General features: G+C 41.6%; 2 protein-coding genes across 25 annotated transcripts in view; both read left to right on the top strand.

Annotated features, from left to right (window-relative positions):
• Positions 1 to 18,036, top strand: part of USP54 (ubiquitin specific peptidase 54) — a 118,761-nt gene extending 100,725 nt beyond the window's left edge. For 16 of the 17 annotated variants that reach the window (XM_043925449.1, XM_043925455.1, XM_043925450.1 and 13 more), the window contains 4 exons: positions 11,014 to 11,132; positions 11,503 to 11,643; positions 14,887 to 15,073; positions 16,742 to 18,036. In XM_043925449.1, the coding sequence (XP_043781384.1) occupies positions 11,014 to 11,132; positions 11,503 to 11,643; positions 14,887 to 15,073; positions 16,742 to 17,301 (1,007 nt within the window). In that variant the 3' untranslated portion in view covers positions 17,302 to 18,036. Of the gene's footprint in view, positions 1 to 11,013; positions 11,133 to 11,440; positions 11,644 to 14,886; positions 15,074 to 16,741 lie in introns of those variants that run through there. The other variant, XM_043925464.1, reaches the window with a different exon arrangement.
• A 2,046-nt stretch (positions 18,037 to 20,082) lies between these two features.
• The window catches only part of PPP3CB (protein phosphatase 3 catalytic subunit beta), a 47,436-nt gene continuing 47,156 nt past the window's right edge, over positions 20,083 to 20,362 (top strand). For 3 of the 8 annotated variants that reach the window (XM_043924890.1, XM_043924892.1, XM_043924888.1), the window contains exon 1: positions 20,083 to 20,303. In XM_043924890.1, the coding sequence (XP_043780825.1) occupies positions 20,219 to 20,303 (85 nt within the window). In that variant the 5' untranslated portion in view covers positions 20,083 to 20,218. The remainder of the gene's footprint in view (positions 20,304 to 20,362) is intronic. The other 5 variants (XM_043924893.1, XM_043924887.1, XM_043924886.1 and 2 more) reach the window with 2 other exon arrangements.

Raw genomic sequence — 20,362 nt, 5'->3', positions numbered from 1 at the left:
AAGATTCCCTGGAGGAGGGCATGGCAACCCACTCCAGTATTCTTGCCTGGAGAATCTCGTGAACAGAGGAGCCTGGCGAGCTACAGTCTGTAGAGTTGCAAAGAGTTGGACACACTGAAGCGACTTAGCCTGCACCCCAAATAGCAACAATTTTTTTTTTACTATAGATACTTTTGAAAATATATAAAGTAAGAAAAATCATTGATAACCCCACTCAGTAATTTCATGAGTTTACTTCTGGTTTTGGGTTGTGTCCCAGCCCTGGTTGATACAGTTTTTTTAAAAAATTGAAGTATAGTTGATTTACAGTTGTATTAGGTTTTTCTTTTTTTTTGTATTAGTTTTAGGTATATAGTATACAGCAAAGTGACTCAGTTCATATATTAATATATATAATGTATGTATATACATATATATATATGCATGCTTGCTTAGTTATGTCCGACTCTTTGTGACTCCCTGGACTATAGCCTGCCAGGCTCCTCTGTCCATGGAATTTTTCAGACAAGAATACTGGAGTGAGTTGCCATTTCCTGCTCCAGGGGATCCTCCTGACTCAGGAATGAAACCTGCTTCTCCTACAATGCAGGCTGATTCTTTATTGCTGAGCCATTGTATACATATGTATGTTAATATATATACATATATATGTGTGTGTATTGTTTTTCAGATTTTTTTCCATTATGGGTTATTACAAAATATTTACTATTACCTGTGCTATGCAATAGGTCCTTGTTTATATATTTTCTATATAGTAGTATATATATGTTAATCCCAAACTCCCAGTTTATCCCTTCCCCTCTTTCCTCTTTGATAACCAAAAGTTTGGTTTCTGTGTCTGTGAGTCAGTTTCTGTTTTATAAATAAGTTCATTTGCATCATCTTTTTAGATTCCACGTACAAGTGATGTAAATTTGTCTTTCTCTGATTTACTTCACTTAATATAATCTATAGGTCCAGCCATGTTGCTGCTGGTTTTGTTTTTTATGCATATATACTATATATTTATTTGTATTGTTTTGACCAAAAGTAGAATCATTGTAAAATATGTATACAGTTTAGTCCCATGATTTTCTTATATCCATAAACATTTTCCCTTTGGAAAAAACTACTTTTAATGACTATAATATGCTTTACATGAATGTACCATAATATATTCAACCATTCTACTCTGGTTGAGTATTTACTTCCAATTTTTTGGTAATATAGCACTGTGATGAGTATCTTTATACTTAAAGAGTTTGGCCACATTTCTGATAAACTCCTTAGAATAAACTTTTAGAAGGATAATAACTAGCTGAAAGTTATAAACTTTAAAAAAATCTCTTGATACATACTGGCAAACTCAGGAAGATTATACTTCTGAAAGCAGTATGAAAGCATACCTTGCCAACCATTAATTTGTACTTGATAGTGAAAGAAAACTAATTTTTAAAATCCATTTGATGAATCAGTCCTGAAAATAACTTGTCAAACCAAAGTAGGCTGTATTTTGGTTCAGTTCAGTTCAGTTCAGTCGCTCAGTCATGTCCTACTCTTTGCGACCCATGAATTGCAGCACGCCAGGCCTCCCTGTCCATCACCAACTCCTGGAGTTTACCCAAACTCATGTCGATCGAGTCGGTGATGCCATCCAGCCATCTCATCCTCTGTCGTCCCCTTCTCCTCCTGCCCCCAATCCCTCCCAGCATCAGGGTCTTCTCCAATGAGTCAACTCTTTGCATGAGATGGCCAAAGTATTGGAATTTCAGCCTCAGCATCAGTCCTTCCAATGAACACCCAGGACTGATCTTCTATAGGATGGATTGGTTGGATCTCCCTGCAGTCCAAGGGACTCTCAAGAGTCTTCTCCAACACCCAGTTCAAAAGCATCAATTTTTTGGCGCTCAGCTTTCTTCACAGTCCAACTCTCACATCCATACATGACTACTGGAAAAACCATAGCCTTGACTAGACGGACCTTTGTTGGCAAAGTAATGTCTCTGCTTTTTAATATGCTATCTAGATTGGTCATAACTTTCCTTCCAAGGAGTAAGCGTCTTTTAATTTCATGGCTGCAATCACCATCTGCAGTGATTTTGGAGCCCAAAAAAATAAAGTCTGACACTGTTTCCCCATCTATTTGCCATGAAGTGATGGGACCAGATGCCATGATCTTAGTTTTCTAAATGTTGAGCTTTAAGCCAACTTTTTCACTCTCCTCTTTCACTTTCATCAAGAGGCGTTTTAGTTCCTCTTCACTTTCTATTTTGGTTAGTCTCTTTTAAATCGAGTCTTTCAGAACTGACATGACAGAATAAAGAAGAGATCAGTGGAATAAATCGAGAAGTAGATGAAGGAAGGAAATCGAGAGGAAAATGCTGGTTAGGGTCCATATATGATAGAATATATCTTTAGGGGAGTCCTCTTTTATTGGAAAGCATTTATTAAGCACAAAATTACTTTCTTCCTCCAGATTTGTATCTATAGTTGATAAGTAACACTGTGTAAGTTTAAAGTATGCAGTGTGATGGTTGATACATGTATATGTTGCTGAGTGATTACAATAAAGGTAGTGAACAAAACGATCACCATACCTAATAACTGCTGTGTGTGTGTGTGTGTGTGGTGAGAATATTTAATTAAGATCTACTATCTTAACAACTTTCAGGTATATAATAACACAACATAGTTAACTATAGTCACCATGCTATACATTAGGATTCTCAGAACTTATTCATCTTATAATTGGAAATGTGTACCCTTTGACCAATATCTCTATATTTCCCCCAACCCCTAGCTTTTGGCAACTATCATTGCATTCTGTTTCTATGAGTTTAATTCTTTTAAGACCCCACATATAAGTATGATCATATGTTTTTTGTCTTTCTCTGACTTATTACTTTTAAAAAAAAGCTTTATTGGTATATAATTTACATACTGGACAGCTCACCTATTTAAAGTGCACAGTTCAATGGTTTTTTAGTATATTCATAGTCATCCACCCTTCACCACAAATCAGTTTTAAAGTGTTTTTTCAGTACCCTAAAAACGTGTCAGTAAGCCTCTAATCTACTTTCTGTCTATAGATAACCTACCTTGAGCATTTCATATAAATAGAATCATATAGTATATGGTATTTTGTGGCCAAATTGAATTTGACATGACTGTAGTTCCTGAAAGGTATGTGACAACTGCCCTTGACCTACATTCTAAATTTTATAGTATGTTGAAGTTGGTTCACATCATACTAAAAATAAAAAATAACTTTTCGTTATGGAAAACTTCAAAATTGTAATGAGTTAATGTTATGATATCCTAGCAAATTTGGAAAACTCAGCAGTTGCCCCAGAACTGGAAAAGGTCAGTTTTCATTCCAATCCCAAAGAAAGACAATGCCAGAGAATGTTCAAACTACCGCACAGTTGCAGTCATTTCACATGCTAGCAAAGTTATGCTCAAAATTCTCCAAGCTATGCTTCAACAGTACATAAACCGAGAACTTCCAGATGTTCAAACTGGATTTAGAAAAGGCAGAGGAACCAGAGATCAAATTGCCAACATCCGTTGGATCCTAGAAAAAGCAAGAGAATTCCAGAAAAACATCTACTTCGCTTCACTGACTATGCTAAAGCCTTAGACTATGTGGATCACATCAAACTGTGGAAGATTCTTCAAGAAATGGGAATACCAGACCACCTTACCTGCCTCCTGAGAAACCTGTATGCATGTTAAGAAGCAACAGTTAGAACCTGACAGGGAACAACAGACTGGTTCCAAATAGGCAAAGGAGCACATCACGGCTGTATATTGTCACCCTGCTTATTTAACTTACATGCAGAGTACATCATGCAAAATGCCAGGCTGGATGAAACACAAGCTGGAATCAAGATTGCCAGGAGAAATATCAATAACTTCAGATATGCAGATGACACCACCCTTATGGCAGAAAGTGAACTAAAGAGCCTCTTGATGAAAGTGAAAGAGGAGCGTGAAAAAGTTAGCTTAAAACTCGACATTCAAAAAATGAAGATCATGGCTTCTGTCCCATCACTTAATGGCAAATAGATGAGGAAACAACCGAAATAGTGAGAGACTTTTTTTTTTTGGAGCTCCAGAATCATTGCAGATGGTGACTGCAGCTGTGAAATTAAAAGATGTTTGCTCCTTGGAAGAAAAGCTGTGGCCAATCTAGACAGCATATTAAAAAGTAGAGACATTACTTTGCCAATAAAGGTCTGTCTAGTCACAGCTATGGTTTTTCCAGTCGTCATGTATGGATATGAGAGTTGGAGTATAAAGAAAGCTGAGCACCAAAGAATTTATTCTTTTGAACTGTGGTGTTGGAGAATACTCTTGAGAGTCCCTTGGACTGCAAGGAGATCAAACCAGTCAATCCTAAAGGAAATCAATCTTGAATATTCATTGGAAGGACTGATGCTGAAGCTGAAGCTCCAATACTTTGGCCACCTGATACGAAGAGCAGATTTATTAGAAAAGACGCTGATGCTGGGAAAGATTGAAGGCAGGAGGAGAAGGGAATGATAGAGGATGAGATGGTTGGATAACATCACCGACTCAGTGGACATGAGTTTCAGCAAGCCCTGGGAGATTGTGAAGGACAGGAAAGCCTGGCATGCCGCAGTCCATGGGGTTGCAAAGAGTTGGACATAACTGAGCAACTGAACAACAACAATGAAGTATTATGATCACCCCCTTTGTACTTATCACTAACTTCCATGTTGATTATCTTGGCCAATTATCAACATGTGACTGATTTTGATTTAGCAACCCTCTTTCCCCTTTCCCTTCCCCACTGGATTTTTTTTTTTTTTCTCTTCTTTTTTTGTCTGTGCTGTGTCTTTGTTGCTGCAGGGGCTTTTCTTTAGTTGCAGTGCCCAGGTTTCTCAGTGCGGTGACTTCTCTTGTTACAGCATATGAGCTATAGGGTGGGCAGGGTTCAGTAGTTGCGGGTCCCAGGCTCCAGGGCACAGGCTCAGTTGTTGTGGTGCATGGGTCTAGTTGCTCTGCAGTATGTGGGATCTTCCTGGATCAGAGAGTGAATCTGTGTCCCCTGCAGTGGCAGGCGGATTCTTCACGCTGAGCCACCAGGGAAGCGCCCTTTAAAAACCGAACTATGATAATATTATACCTAAAAAATTAACATTAATTTCTTAATATAATATAGTAGAAATTATATAATATAGTAACTAACCAGTATTCATTTTTTCCAGTTGTATACTCTATAGTATAGTATTACTATACTACAGTATATAATAACTAGCCGGTATTCTTTTTGTTCCTAGTTGCCCCACAGATGTCTTTTTACAGTTGTTCAGTCTCTAAGCTGTGTCTGACTCTTTGCAAACAATGCACTGCAGCATGCCAGGCTTCGCTGTCCTTCACTGTCTCCCAGAGTTTACTCAAACCCATGTTCATTAAGTCGGTGATGCCATCCAACCATCTCATCCTCTGTCGTCCCCTTCTCCTCCTGCCTTCAATCTTTCCCAGCATCAGTGTCTTTTCTAATAAATCTGCTCTTCACATCAGGTGGCCGAAGTATTGGAGCTTCAGCTTCAGCATCAGTCCTTCCAGTAAACATTCAGGACTGATTTCCTTTAGGATTGACTGGTTTAGTCTCCTTGCTATCCAAGGGACTCTCAAGAGTGTTCTCTAGCACCACAATTCGAAAGCATCAATTCTTTGGTGCTCAGCCGTCTTTATGGTCCAACTCTCACATCTATATATGACTACTAGAAAAGCCATAGCTTTGACCAGACAGACCTTTGTCAGCAAAGTGATGTCTCTGCTTTTTAATACAGTCTCTAGGTTTGTCATAGTTTTCCTTCCAAGGAGCAAACATCTTTTAATTTTGTGGCTGCAGTCACGGTCTGCAGTGGTTTTGGAGCCCAAGAAAAAAAAATCTGTCACTGTTTCCACTTTTTCCCCATCTGTTTGCCATTAAGTGATGGGACCAGATGCCGTGATCTTAGTTTTCTGAATGCTGAGTGTTAAGCCAGCTTTCCCACTCTCCTCTTTCACCCTCATCAAGAAGCCCCCAGTTCCTCTTCACTTTCTGCCATAAGGGTGGTGTCATCTGCGTATCTGAGGTTGTGGATATTTCTCCCGGCAATCTTGATTCCAGCCTGTGATTCATCCAGCCCAGCATTTCACATGAGGTACTCTGCATGTAAGTTATAATAAGCAGGGTAACAATACACAGCCTTGATGTACCCCTTTCCCAATTTTTCAACCAGTCAGTTGTTCCCTGTCAGGTTCTAACTGTTGCTTCTTGACCCACACACAGGTTTCTCAGGAGACAAGTAACATGTTTTGGTATTTACATCTCAATGAAGCAGATATTTTTTTGAAATTCCCTTGCTTTTTCTCTGATCCAACAGATGTTGACAATTTGATCTCTGGTTCCTCTGCCGTTTCTAAATCCAGCTTGTACATCTGGAAGTTCTTGGTTCACAAGCTACTGAAGCCTAGCTTGTGAGTGTTATCTTGAGTGTTGTCTTACTCGCATGTGAAATGAGCATGGTTGGTATGGTAGTTTGAACATTCTTTGGCATTGCCCTTCTTTGGAATTGGGATGAAAACTGACCTTTTCCAGTCCTGTGGCCACTGCTGAGTTTACTAAATTTGCTGACATATTGAGTATTGCACTTTAACAAAATCATCTTTTAGCATTTTTATAGCTCAACTGGAATTATATCACCTCCTCTAGGTTTGTTCATAGTAATGCTTCCTAAGGCCCACTTGACTTCATACTCCAGAATGTCTGGCTCTAGGTAAGTAACCACACTATCGTGGTTATCAGGGTCATTAAGACTTCTTTTGTATGGTTCTTCTGTGTATTCTTGCCACCTCTTCTTAATCTCTTCTGCTTCTTTTAGATCCTTGCCATTCTGTCCTTTATTTTGCCCATCATTGCATGAAATGTCCCCTTGGTATCTCCAGTTTTCTGGAGATCTGTAGTCTTTTCCATTCTATTGTTTTCCTCTATTTCTTTGCATTGTTCATTTAAGAAGTCCTTCTTACCTCTCCTTGCTGTTCTCTGGAACTCTGCCTTCAGTTGAGTATATCTTTCCCTTTCTCCCTTGCCTTTCGCTGCTCTTTTCTCAGCTATTTGTAAAGCCTCCTCAGACAACCACTTAGCCTTCTTGAATTTCTTTTTATTTGGAATGATTTTGGTCACTGCCTCCTATACAGTGTTATGAACCTCCATCCATGGTTCTTCAGGCACTCTGTCTGCTAGATCTAATCCCTTGAATCTGTTTATCACCTCTACTTTATAACCATAAGGGATTTGGTTTAGGTCATACCTGAATGGCCTAGTGGTTTTCCCTACTTTCTTCAGTTGAAGTCTGAATTTTGCAGTAAGGAGCTCGTTATGTGAGGTACAGTCAACTCCAGGTCTTATTTTTGCTGACTGTATAGAGCTTCTCCATCTATAGCTGCAAAGAATTATAATCAATCTGATTTCGGTATTGACCATCTGGTGATACCCATGTGTAGAGTCATCTCTTGTATTGTTGGAAGAGAGTGTTTGTTATGACCAATGTTTCTCCTGACAGAACTCTGTTAGCCTTTGCCCTGGTTCATTTTGTATTCCACAGCCAAACTTGCCTGTTCTTCCAGGTATTGTTTGACTTCCAACTTTTGTATTCCAGTCCCCTGTGATATAAAGGACATCTTTTTGGTATTATTGTTAGAAGGTCTTGTAGGTCTTCACAGAACCGTTCAACTTCACCTTCTTCGGCATTAGTGGTTGGGCATGGACTTTGATTACTATGATGTTGAATGATATGCCTTGGAATGAACTGAGATCATTCCATCATTTTTGAGATTGCACCCAAGAACTGCTTTTTGGTCTCTTTTGTTGACTATAAGGGCTACTCCATTTCTTCCAAGGGATTCTTGCCCACAATAGTAGATACAATGGTCATCTGAATTAAATTTGTCCATTCCTGTCCATTTTATTCACTGATTTCTAAGATGTCGATGTTTACTCTTGCTATCTCCTGCTTGACCACATCTGGTTTACCTTGATTCATGGGCCTAATGTTCCAGGTTCTTTTGCAATATTGTTCTTTACAGCATTAGACTTTACAACTTTTCACTACCAGACACATCCACAACTGGGTGTCATTTCCATTTTGGCCCAGCCTCTTCATTCTTTCTGGAGCTTTCTCTCTGCTCCTTCCCAGTACCTTATTGGACACCTCCTGACCTGGAAGGCTTGTCTTCCGGTTTCATAATCTTTTTGCCTTCTCCTGCTGTTCATGGGGTTCTAGAGGCAAGAATCAGAGAAGGCAATGGCAACCCAATCCAGTACTCCTGCCTGGAAAATCCCATGGATAGAGGAGCCCCGTGGGGTTGCACCCCAGGCTGCAGTTCATGGGGTCGCAAAGAGTTGGACACAACCGAGCGACTTCACTTTCACGCATTGGAGAAGGAAATGGCAACCCACTCCACTGTTCTTGCCTGGACAATCCCAGGGATGGCGGAGCCTGGTGGGCTGCCGTCTGTGAGGTTGCACAGAGTCTGACACGACTGAAGTGACTTAGCAGCAGCAGCAACAACAGAGGCAAGAATACTGGAGTGGTTTGCCATGCCTCCTCCTGTAGACCACGTTTTATCAGAACTCTCTACTATGACCTGTCCATCTTGGTGCTCATAGCTTCATTGTGTTATTAAACAGGCCCCTTCACTATGACAAGGCTGTGATCCATGAAGGGGCACCTTAATTCTGCTTTCTATCAAAGCCAGAAGTGCCCTCAACAGTGCCCCTTACCGAGGCCACCTTCACCTCTGTTTAAATGTCTTTAAAGGAATCAGTGTCTATTCTCTTCAGGAGATTTCCAGTGGCTACCTCGTTCACTAGATGGGAATCACATTTGATTAGAGGAATTCCAAATTCTAGATTCTTAGATTGCCAGGCTCATGGAGAAGTCCCTATTAAGGTCACTTGGTTCAAAAATGAAGCAAAAGTGTCTGCACATAAGCGGATCCAGGTTCTGTCCAACAGCTCTTATGTATCAGTGAAGCGGAAGGCAAGTAAGGAGTTCAATCTGATGAAGGATTTCATCAGTGCTTGGGCATGAATAACATGCAGCCATTCTTAGTCAGAAAGCTCATCTTACCTTATCAGTGTGCTCCCGGGCTTCCCAGGGGGCTCAGTGGTACAGAATCAGCCTGCCAGTGCAAGAGACACAGGAGACAGGGGTTTGATCCCTGGATTGGGAAGATCCTCCCAGAGGAGGAAATGACAACCCCCTCCAGTATTCTTGCCTGGAGAACCCCATGGATAGAGGAACCTGGTGGGCTGCAGTCCCTGGGATCACAAAGAGTCGTACACGACTGAGCGACTGAGCAAACTCTAACCATTACAGCTATAATTCTTAAATCTGGCTGCCCATCACAGTCACTGAAGAAATGGCTTTAAAAAAAAAAAAAAAGAGGAATAATTGCATATAAATGGGATCATAACATACATGATGTTTTTATTATAGAAAATTTGTTTCTCTCTCCTTTCCTTAAATCAGTCCCTACTGTTTACCCCTGCTCCCACCCTTCTCAGACAATAATCTATTGTGCATATATCTGTATTTTTTTGTTCGTGTAATCCTGTGCAGACGTATATATATCATGTATTTCTGTTGGGGATTATTTAACAGATTTTTTTCTTTTAACTCAGTAATACTTGAAAATTCCTCTAAGTCATCTAGTTTAATTCATTTCTTTTTCTTTTTTTTAAATGGCTGAATAGTATTTGATATTGAGGATACTATAAAGTATTTAGCCATTCTGCTGTAGACAGGCATTACTTTATTTCTAGTTATTAGCCAAACAATGCCACAATAAACTGATATTTTTGTTTCTTATTCTCAAGAGGGTAAGAGGCTAAATATATTTTCAATCTTAATGGTTATCTCTAGATTGCTTTTTAGGAAGACTATAACATTTCACATTTCCTCTAACAATGTTTAAGGCTATTCTCCCACATTCTTTATGGAAATCTCTTAAAAATAAATATTCCCAGGCTCTAACCAGAAAGATTCTGATTTAGTATGTCCGTGGAGAGATACACAAAGCTGTATTTTTAAAAAGTTCTAGATGAATCAGAGGTAATATTGGAACCACTGCATTTAAGCCCAAGAATATATTAAAAATAACTGGCCTTCTAGCTTATTATTAGCAATATCATGCTTTAGCTAGGTACACATATTAGAATCAAAATATCAGATCAAGATGTGAATTGGCAATAGACATATATATATCAAATGTAGGTCAAGGGTGTGTGCACTTTCAGAAGGCTTAATTAGTTGTATTGGGGCAAGCCCCTTGGGAGTCACATATCCAGTTTGGAGCAGCTCATCTCTTTACAGTCTCACAAGATTTTTAGGAAGAGGTAAACATTTAGAATTTGTTTAGAATGTAAGTGATTAGAGAGATGCTAATGAGGAAATAAAAGACCACACTTACACATATAAAATGTTGAAGAGCTCCTGCTCATAGTATATAATTGGAAGTGAAAATCCAAAGACTTGAGTTTTAATCCTGGTTAAACTACTTACTACTTGTCAGACTCTGGAACTTATTTTCCTGTTTTGTAAAATGAGATGGTTTAATATATGATTACTATGATAATTTCCTAACTAGACTGGAGACAACATTTCCCTTGTCATCGCAGATGCTCTAGAGAATTACTGTCAGGCAATTTCCTCTATATCTATTATAAGTCTTGGACCCAAATCTGACAGCAGCAAAGCTGATTATATTTACTATTTAGCTATGTGTCCACAGAGCCCCTTCTCTTGGGCTTGTGTTTGAGATCCCTATGGCCTATGGGAAGCTATTCATATCCTGAAACTCCTGTTTCTACATTCTAGGAATCCATCCTCCATTGAATTCAGAGATGAATATTTGTTATGTAATGAAGCAAAAACTCCAGAGTTTTGTGTTGCAGGCTGAGTGCAGACTGGGAGAAGAGATGGGTTCAACTTGTATTTGTGTTTTCCTCCTCAGGCTCTGCAGATGGTGTAGGGAGGAGGCTGCACTCAGCCCCTCGCCTTGGTCTCTCAAAGACCCCGACAGCAGAAATGGAGCACAGTCTCCATGAAGTCAACACAGTGTCTGCTTCTCAGGTAGCCACCTCAGGTTCTATAGTTGTGGGCATGGGGTGGTGTGTTGGGAAAGAATTATGGAGAGATGTGAGTGGTGGGGTTGGTGATAAGGCAGGGCATAGGAATGTGGGGCTGTTAGAAGAGAACAAGATCTATGATTGGACTTCTTTTGAGTGAGAGGAGATTGCCACATGGCTGCTGCTGCTAAGTCACGTCAGTCGTGTCCGACTCCGTGCGACCCCGTGGCTACTACCTTTTAAATATACCTCATTCGGATCTCTACTATTGAGTCTTACTTACCCTATTCTCTCCCACATCCCTCGGGACAGAGTCTGTGGGAAAACTGCAGGTCTGATGTTACGTGTCTGCCTGTGTGTCTCTGTGTTTGAAGGCCGCACCTTGCCGAGGCCCCAGCAGGGAGTATGGGGAGGATGATCAGTATGGTGCGGAGAACTTTCGGCGCATCTCACGCAGTCTCAGTGGCACCGTTGTCTCAGAGAGGGAGGAGGTCCCAGTCTCTTCCCACAGTTTTGTAAGTAGAATCAGGGTCTGTCTATTTAGAGCATCTTCTTTCTCTTGCTAGGTAAAAATATACTGCGGGTGAAGGGGCAGGAGAAATGGAAGGTTGTAATTTGGGGAAAGCCACGTGCACTCAGCAAAAATGAGGACATGTAATCATTATTTTTTTTGGTCACACGTTCACTTGGAGCCTAGAAGAATGTTCTTTCCCTGTAGCAGTTATGGAAGGTGTAATGTAGGCTTCCTCAGGATGAGAAGAGTCCCAGAAGCCTCGAGAAGAGTCTGAGGAGCCATGATTGCTGACTGGGTCAGAATCCATTGCACTAATCAAAGGAAAAAGAAGAGATGGGATGAAGTATTGTTTTGCCTGTTCTTCCCCAGCCTAGAAAATGACCAAGTTGGGTGCAGTGGGCTTTCAAGCTGAAATGAAGCATATGCATTGGCAGCAAAAGGAAAATGACTTAAAGTCCTATCTTTGGGGCATTTCATATAGAATTAATGCAGTAATCTATAGATGAAAGGGACAGGGATATCCAAGTCAGCAAAGATCAGCAAACTCAAATAGTTTCAGTGGTTGGATTTCTAAAATGTGCCTTTTGAGAATTTTATACACTTGCCTGAGGCAACTTGAGATTTTATTACAGTATAGGTCAGGATACAAAGCACCAGTAGTACATTGAAGCTTGCTCACCATGTCAGTTTGATAAAAAATTTTAAAAAACAGGTCTTAAATATGTGGTATAAAAATAGAAAAGTACAAAAGGGAAAACTAAGTCTCTTCCACCAGTTCTTCAGATCCAGTTTCTTTCCCAGTGACTACCCACGAGGTAGTCATTTTTTCTAGTTTATTGTCATAAATTTATAAATAGCTCTGAACAGTTGACCACTCTTTTTGGAAAAGGTGGTCTTTTCTGCCCAGCATTTGTTCTCATATACCTTTAATGGCAAGTTGTTATTTTCCTAGGAGAGTTGGCTTCCTTTTGGCCTGACTTCTGTATCATTCACTTATTCATTCTTTTAAACAAATGCTTTCTGAGCTTATCTTCTAGGTATGGTGCCGAAAAATGGTGTTGAGTGAGCTAGATACAGCCCCTGCTCTCTTGACTTTACAGTCTACTGGAGGAGACATATAAACAATTATAATATAAGTATGATAGGATTTAGTGCTATGGAAGCAAATAGAGGGGACATCTAAACCAGGCTGGAGGAATCAGGGAAGTCTTCCTGGAGAATTAAAATGAATGTAGCAGATAAAGGGGACTGAAGCGGATATTAGCTGAGTTAAAAAAAAAAAGGCTCTAATGATAATATTTGAGGGAAGAGAAGCAGGAATATATTTGGGGGGAGAGATATGTGCAATTTTGGACGTATTAAGCTTGAGTGGAGATAGATAATCTGGTAGGCTTTTGATTCTGAGACATTTGAAATTGAAATTTGAGAATCATAGCCACTGAAAAGAGGAAGAGAATTGCAAAAAGAGGAAAAAAAACAGGACATATCTCTGAAGAGAATCAGACTTAAGGTTCTTCTTTTGAAGAACCCCAAAAGGAGACTTGGTAAGAGACTATGGAGATGGAAGGGGAGCCAGTGAAGAGCGGTGTCTTTCTTCTGGTGACTGTGTCACCTGCAGAGAGGACTGGCATCTCGTCCTTAGGCCATTTGGTAAATGCCGACCACGCGCCATGCTGGGTTAGGTGCTGTGAGCACACACGGATGAAACAACACAAAATATCTTACAATCTCAAAAAAGAAATAAGATACACTGGCATATAGATTATTTTATTTAATATATTATTTATTAAGTGCCTATAATAGTCCTCCAGGAGCTGTTCAAGGTTTATGGGGATACTGGAGTGAAAATAAATGTATGCTAGTAGGAGATAAAGACATTAAATAAGTAAACCCAGACAATGTGTGATAAAGAATAAAACAAAGCCAGAGGCTGAGGAGTAAAGAGGTAATAGTGGTTATTCTCAGGGCTGTTTTTGATAGTCAGGAAAATCAGCTCTAAGAAAGTAACATTTGATGAGAGACCTCAGTGATACGAAGGTGTAAGCCATGGGAAGAGTATTCCCAGTAACAGAAACACAAAGTGTAAAGGCCCTAAGGTGGAATAAGCTTCGTATGTTTGAAGAACGTTAAGAAGGTTGGAGTGTAAAAGGCACAGGAGTGGTAGGAGATAAAGTGAGAAAGATCAGCTTTGCCATATCACATAGAACTTGCAGGCCACACTAAAGGAGGCAGTGGGCTGGAGACAGGAAGACTACATTGGAGGCTGCTGCAGTGGTCTAGTTGAATTTAAATATAAAACCTGTAGGTAGAAATGACAGTATATGGCATAGGCAACTAATGGAATTGTGGATTAAAAGTGCAAAATCAAGGGCAGTGTCAATATTTTGAGTCTAGGTGACTTAAGAAAATACAGTACCAGAGGGAGGAGTTGGGAAGAATGTTGGTTCAGTTTTGGACATGTTAGGTGTCTCATATATTAAAAGACGTGTTTCTGAGACTTTGCCACATAAGTGAATGACGAATGAAGAACAAAGTAGGTCATAAGCAACAGTGAGTACAGACTTGACAGGCAGCACCAAAATGGAGACTGGAGGGTAACAGTAACAGGAGAGATGGAGTAGAGAGCTTCTGACTGTACGTTTAGGGAGATATGAGTTCCCAATATTTAGAGTGAGTGTAGACTTTTTCAATCTTTTTGGCTTGCTGAATTTCTCATTTCTTCTCTATTTTAAATTTTTATTAATTGTTTTTAGAGGCTTCTGTTATTTTTTTTTTTTAAACTACGTCACACGACTTGTGGGGTCTTAGTCCCCTGACTAGGGATTGAACCTTGGCAGTGAAAGCTTGCAGTCCTTACCACTGGATAGCCAGGGAATTTCCCTCTTCTCTATTTTTAAATTTCTATCTCATTCTCTAATTTTAATAGTAGCATTAAGGACTTTGCTAAAGACCTTGATGTTAGGATTGGGAAAGTGAGGGTTATGAGGAAGACATATTAAGAGAAGAGAACTGTACTTTGGTGTCTTAAGTTATAGTGGAGGATGTTTCATAGTCAGGGTGTTTCCTAGAGGGGCTGATGGGAAGAGTGTCGAGTAAATTGAGTCCATCTCTAGACTAAGGAATGTTTGTACTCTAGTTCCTTCCATATCCCCCTGCTTCCCTCACTGTGTTTACCCAACCATATCCTGCTGTGTGTTAATCCTCATCTCTATGTTTTTTTTTTTTTGTCTTGTCTCATTGTAAGGATTCATCAAGCGTGAGGAAAAAGCCTTTGGAAACCTGGCATCGTTGTTCCAGCTCCTCTTCCCTCCCTGTCATCCATGACCCTCCTGTATTTCTCCTTGGTCCCCACCTCTACCCACCCCAACCACAGTTCCTGCCCCCAGATGTCTTGATGCCCAGCATGGCAGGGGAGCCCCATAGACCCCCAGGTAACTCTCCCCAAATCTAATATTATGTGCTGGAAGGTAGTACTTTTCCAGGGACGTGGAAGAATCAAATCAGTGCATCTGTTGGGGGGTGGGGAAGGGGAAGGACCGTCCCAAGGTGGAGTTGTAAAGGGAAATGAATTATTGCTTTAAAGATCAAGCATTGATCTTGGTGAATCATGACTGAATGATTTCTTGGGCGACATGGGGTCTAGACCAGAGCTCCCAGAATCTAACTACTCATGAAAATGAACTGCTTCAGTTGTGATAGGATATGATTTTAAGTGACCCAGGGAATTAGTACCCAGTCTTTAGGATCCCCCAAAACAGGAAATATCATCTCTATCAGCTGTTTTTCTCTCCTTTCATCCCAAGTCTCAGTTGAGGGATGGTCTAGGAGGATGAGTAGTGAATGGCAGACTTGGAAAGATCCTATGCACAGAATACCCTTCCCATGTATAGAGACCCAGACAATCCTGGGGAAGGTGGGCAGCATCCTTCTGGCTTTCTTTGACCCTCCACAGCAAGATTTGTTCCATTTTTCCCCTCGTGGACCAAATCTACAGTTTAAGGCAGTGATTCTTAATGAGAAAGGGGAGGTGCCCATGGCATCTAGTGGGTAGAAAGGCCAGGGATGCTGCTAAACATCCAGCAATGCACAGAGAAGTTTCCTTGCACACCCCTACCCTACTCCTAAGACAAAGAATTATCAGCCCCAAATATCAGTAATGCCAAAGTTGATAAACCTGTCTATGGGTATAAATCCCCAGGGAAAAGGATCTTCTTAGAACTGAGTAGTACTGTTGATATTTGTGTCCAAATTTTAGGGAGCTTTGGATAAGCAGGCCTTCTGGATAAATAGACTTCTTATTACTCAGTGGAGCTGCCAGGTCACCAGCATCCTTTGAGAGTTACTAGAAGTATCTGATCAGTAAGGCAGCATTTATTGCAACTTGTTCTGCACCAAATACTACAGTAAATACATGGGAGAAAGAAGGCAGTTCTCTGCTCTTAAAGAGCTCAAAGTTTTGGTAATCAGGTATATATATATATGTATAGTACAACTATTGATGGAATTTAAAAAATAAAAATGAGAAGTACAGTTTAGAAGTGATGTTTGGAAAATTAGTTATTTTGCTTCTTTTAAGTAAAGGGGAATCAATGTATAGAAAAGGCATTCTACATTATGTATGTGGGAGTAGTGCAAACAAAAGCGAAATCTTGGAGAATGAACACAAATGTAAGCAGACACAGTTCAACTGGAGTCAAAAAAGTACCATGTTAAGAAAAACTGAGTGATGTTTTGGAGTGGTGGCTCTAAGGAGTAAAATTATCACAATGAGAACATATATTTGGAATATCAGAGAGCCATTCATGTATGTGTGTTTGTGTCTGTCTGTCTTTTGGAGGACAGATTGTAACGCAGTGAGATAGGAGTATGGCAACATCCAGGAGACTGTTTTATTTGCACAAATTGGCAGTGATTTGATTTTAATGTATATTAAGAATTTTTAAAAATGACATTAAAAGCAAAGCTAGGTTCCGTCTTTCCCTTATTTGTATGTTCTTAAAGAGATGGGGAGTTGGAAGGAACAGCCAGGAATGGTCTTCTGGGAAGGATAATAGTTTTATTGAAGATGCTCAATCTTTGGGTTTCTTTTCTCTCTCCAGGAACTTCGAGGAGTGTCCAGCAGTTTCTGGCTATGTGTGACAGGGGTGAAACTTCCGAAGGGGTCAAGTACACAGGAAAGACTTTGAACTACCGGAGTCTCCCCCATCGTTCCAGAACAGATGCCTCCCGGGGACCATGGTCAGAGGCCAACCAGCATATTGGGGCCAGATTCCTGACTACTCCAGGGTGCAAGCCTCAGCTAACCCACACTGCCACACTACCAGAAAGACACCAGGGCCTTCAGGTTCCTCATGCTCAGTCCTGGGGGGATCTTTTCCATTCACCCTCCCATCCTTCTGTTGTTCACCCTGTGTCGCCATCATCAAGCAGTCTTTGTGTACCCATGAGGTCAGCTTGGAATTCAGGTCCTGTTCCAGGGTTTCGAGCCCCTGGTCCTCGAAGAGTAGATATGCCCCCAGATGATGACTGGAGGCAAAGCAGTTATGCCCTGCCATCTAGACACAGGAGGACAGGGAGAGAGGAGTTTCTGTTTGTCCTAGCAGATGCCCCTGGCAGAGAGCAGATGAGGGGAAGAGCCCTGCAGCACAGCAGGTGGTAAGGGTCACCCCTCTTCTCTCCTGGAGCCCCAGCTTTCTCTGTTAAACTGTACTGCAGCGGAGTTGGTACCCTGCATCCCTGCCAAGGTTGAGCAAGTCTTAACACAGAGTTGGCAGTTTCTCCCAAGGGTGCCAGGAACCCCTAAGGAGACCTGGCTTTGAGGGAATATTTGAAACTCCAATTTCCATTCACCTAGCAAAAGGAAGCAGCCGCTGTGTAGGGTTTTATTTGATCCACTTTAAAGATGAATCCATGTTACTCTGGACACTAGCCATTCCTTAGGATCTTAGGGTCACCATTTTATTCTTGAATACTCTAAGCCCTCATATTCTGTTCCCTGTTATATTACCAACTTCTCTGCTTTGTTTTATCCACCTACCCCTATTATCCGACCTTCTGTCTTTTCCATCCCTCATCCTTGGAGGGACATGTAGCCCTGTAGTCTTGGTCCTGACCACATCATTCAGGCTAGCCCACCTGCCCAGCCTGTCAGCCTTCCCTCAGCCCCCAAACCTTAGGCCTAGAATGTGGGGCTGCCAACATAACATGTACTCTTCGGAACAGATGGGAGTCAGGCACACTAACATACCCTCCTGTCCTCAGCAGCACAGCCATTACTGCCACTTGCTCAGTCGCCGCTGTAAACCTTCAGAGTCAGCTGAACTATTTTAGGGCCAAACATACTGTTTTTGTAAAGTATTTTTCATTAATAAATCTATAAGATAGTTCTATTTAATTCCTTGTCATTTAATTGTCTATTTGATTCCTTTTGTATTTTCTTGCTCTTTTGTATTGGGCTGGGGAAGCAAGAAATACCAATTCCCAGTGGCCTGGGGCTTAGTATATGGCTTTTGACTGAGTGAAAGTGAGGAACCGAGGAGCTGAAGACTGGTTGAAGGGTATGTATTCAAGGTAGGAGTCAATGAGTCCTAATATGGAGTGACTTTCCTTGTTGTTATTGCTGCTGGTATATTTTCTATCCCTTTCCTGCCAAGAGGCACTCAACACTTTCATACTTTCTCCTTGCCTCCTCAGGGAGATTTTCTGGGTTTCAGACTCCTCTTACAAACTCACTCCTGATCTAGGGACTCTTGGTGCCCTCCCTCTACACATTTCTCATGTGCGTCTTGTCCCTCCCTTGCTCTCTTCATATGGCTGCACCTTCCCTTCCCTCCAGAATTATGGCACTTCCATGTCAGAAAGATCCATTTTCACCCCTTCCTCACTTGAAAATTCCTCTCCCTCTAAAAAATAATATGTGAGCTCCCTTAGCAAACATTACCCACTGGGCATTTCTCTTCTCTTAGATTATTCCAGCTCTCAGGATCATTAAGATTGACAAGTCAAGAGGTAGAGAAGTGGTCTTTGAGTCGTTTGGACTAATGCTTGCCTAATTATCACCATCTATTATGAACAGATTCTGAGCACATGTAGTATCGAGCAGGCAGATGGGCAGGCATTTCTCACCCTATCCTACTTGAATCCTGTGCCATCAATATAATATAGATCTGGAACTTCCCTGACAGTCCCGTGGTTAAGACTCCATGCTTCCACTGCATAGGGCACCGGTTTGATCTCTGGTTGGGGAACTGAGATCTGACATACCTCTAGGTGCAGCAAAAAAAAAAAAAAAAGATATATATATCTTAGGATATTCTGATCCCTGCTACTGATCGAGTACCTCTCCTGGTGTCATAACAAATACTCTTCTTCTAATAATTATTGACTGAACAATCATTTGTTGTCCCACTACTCCCTTCCCCATGAAGGTACATCTTTCAAGTTTCCATAGACAATCTGGGCCCACATTCTACCGTAGAGGTATTTCTTCAGTTTAGTTCAGTTGCTCAGTTGTGTCCGACTCTGCGACCCCATGAACCGCAGCATGCCAGGCCTCCCTGTCCATCACCAACTCCCAGAGTCCACCCAAACCCATGTCCATCTAGTGGATGATGCCATCCAACCATCTCATCCTCTGTCATCCCCTTCTCCTCCTGTCCTCAATCTTTCCCAGCATCAGGGTATTTTCCAATGAGTCAGCTTTTCGCATCAGGTGGCCAAAGTATTGGAGTTACAGCTTCAACATCAGTCTTTCCAATGAACACCCAGGACTCATCTCCTTTAGGATGGATTGGTTGGATCTCCTTGCAGTAGAGGTATTTCTTATGAGGAACTAATTTCCAATTCCCTATTGCCTTCGAAATCTCTCTTTTCTGAGTGAATCAAGAGGGAGGCTGTGTCCTTTCAGGTGAATTTCGTAGACTCTATGAACATCTCGGTGACAAAACTCTTCCTTTCCTCTTACCTGTTTTGATTCTTAACCCTTAGAGCCTAGTCTGCTCTACCTGCATTCTTCGTGCTTTCAGATTCTTGACAATTCCAGGCTCTAAACACAAGGGTCAGATTGTCTCTCAAACTCCATTCTGAACCGTTGCTTCGCTCTAGAACCTACAGTGCTTCCTCTAATTCTTATGTCAGTTACCCGGATCTGATAGTCAAATTGTTATACTTTTTTTTTTTTTTCTCTATTTGTGGGAGATTCTTAGGTTTGGTCACGTCTCCCCGTCTTTCTAGGAGATCCATGAAAGCCGGTGTCATGTTCCCTAGCACTCGTTCACCGCAGGAACTAGCTACAGACAAGCATCTCTCCACACTCTCTTTTATTTCTGCTTGCCCAGAATTTTAAGCTGATCCCTTGGCATGGTCTTGTTTCTCTCCTAGCTTCAGTAATTTTGCTCAAGTCCCTAGAGCCTGCTCCGCCCCCGCCCCCGCAAGCGCGGTGCATGCCGGTCTTAGCCCCTCTGTAGGGAAAGAGGGTCCGCCATGTTCCCCGGCGGCGCCGCCGCTTGGCTCTGGTAGCCGCCGCCCCCGCCCCCAGCCCCGCCCGGCCCAGCGCCTAGCCGAGCCCCGGGCCCAGCATGGCCGCCCCGGAGCCGGCCCGGGCTGCACCGCCCCCACCCCCGCCCCCGCCGCCCCCTCCCGGGGCTGACCGCGTCGTCAAAGGTGAGAGGTGGACGAAGCCCTGGGGGCCTGGCCTGATGAGATAGCTGTGTGAGGGCGGG

This window comes from Cervus elaphus, chromosome 15 (genome assembly GCF_910594005.1).
Source record: "Cervus elaphus chromosome 15, mCerEla1.1, whole genome shotgun sequence".
Taxonomy (NCBI): Eukaryota; Metazoa; Chordata; class Mammalia; order Artiodactyla; family Cervidae; genus Cervus; species Cervus elaphus.
Note: the sequence above shows the minus strand (reverse complement) of the source record. Positions and strands in the feature narration are given on the sequence as shown.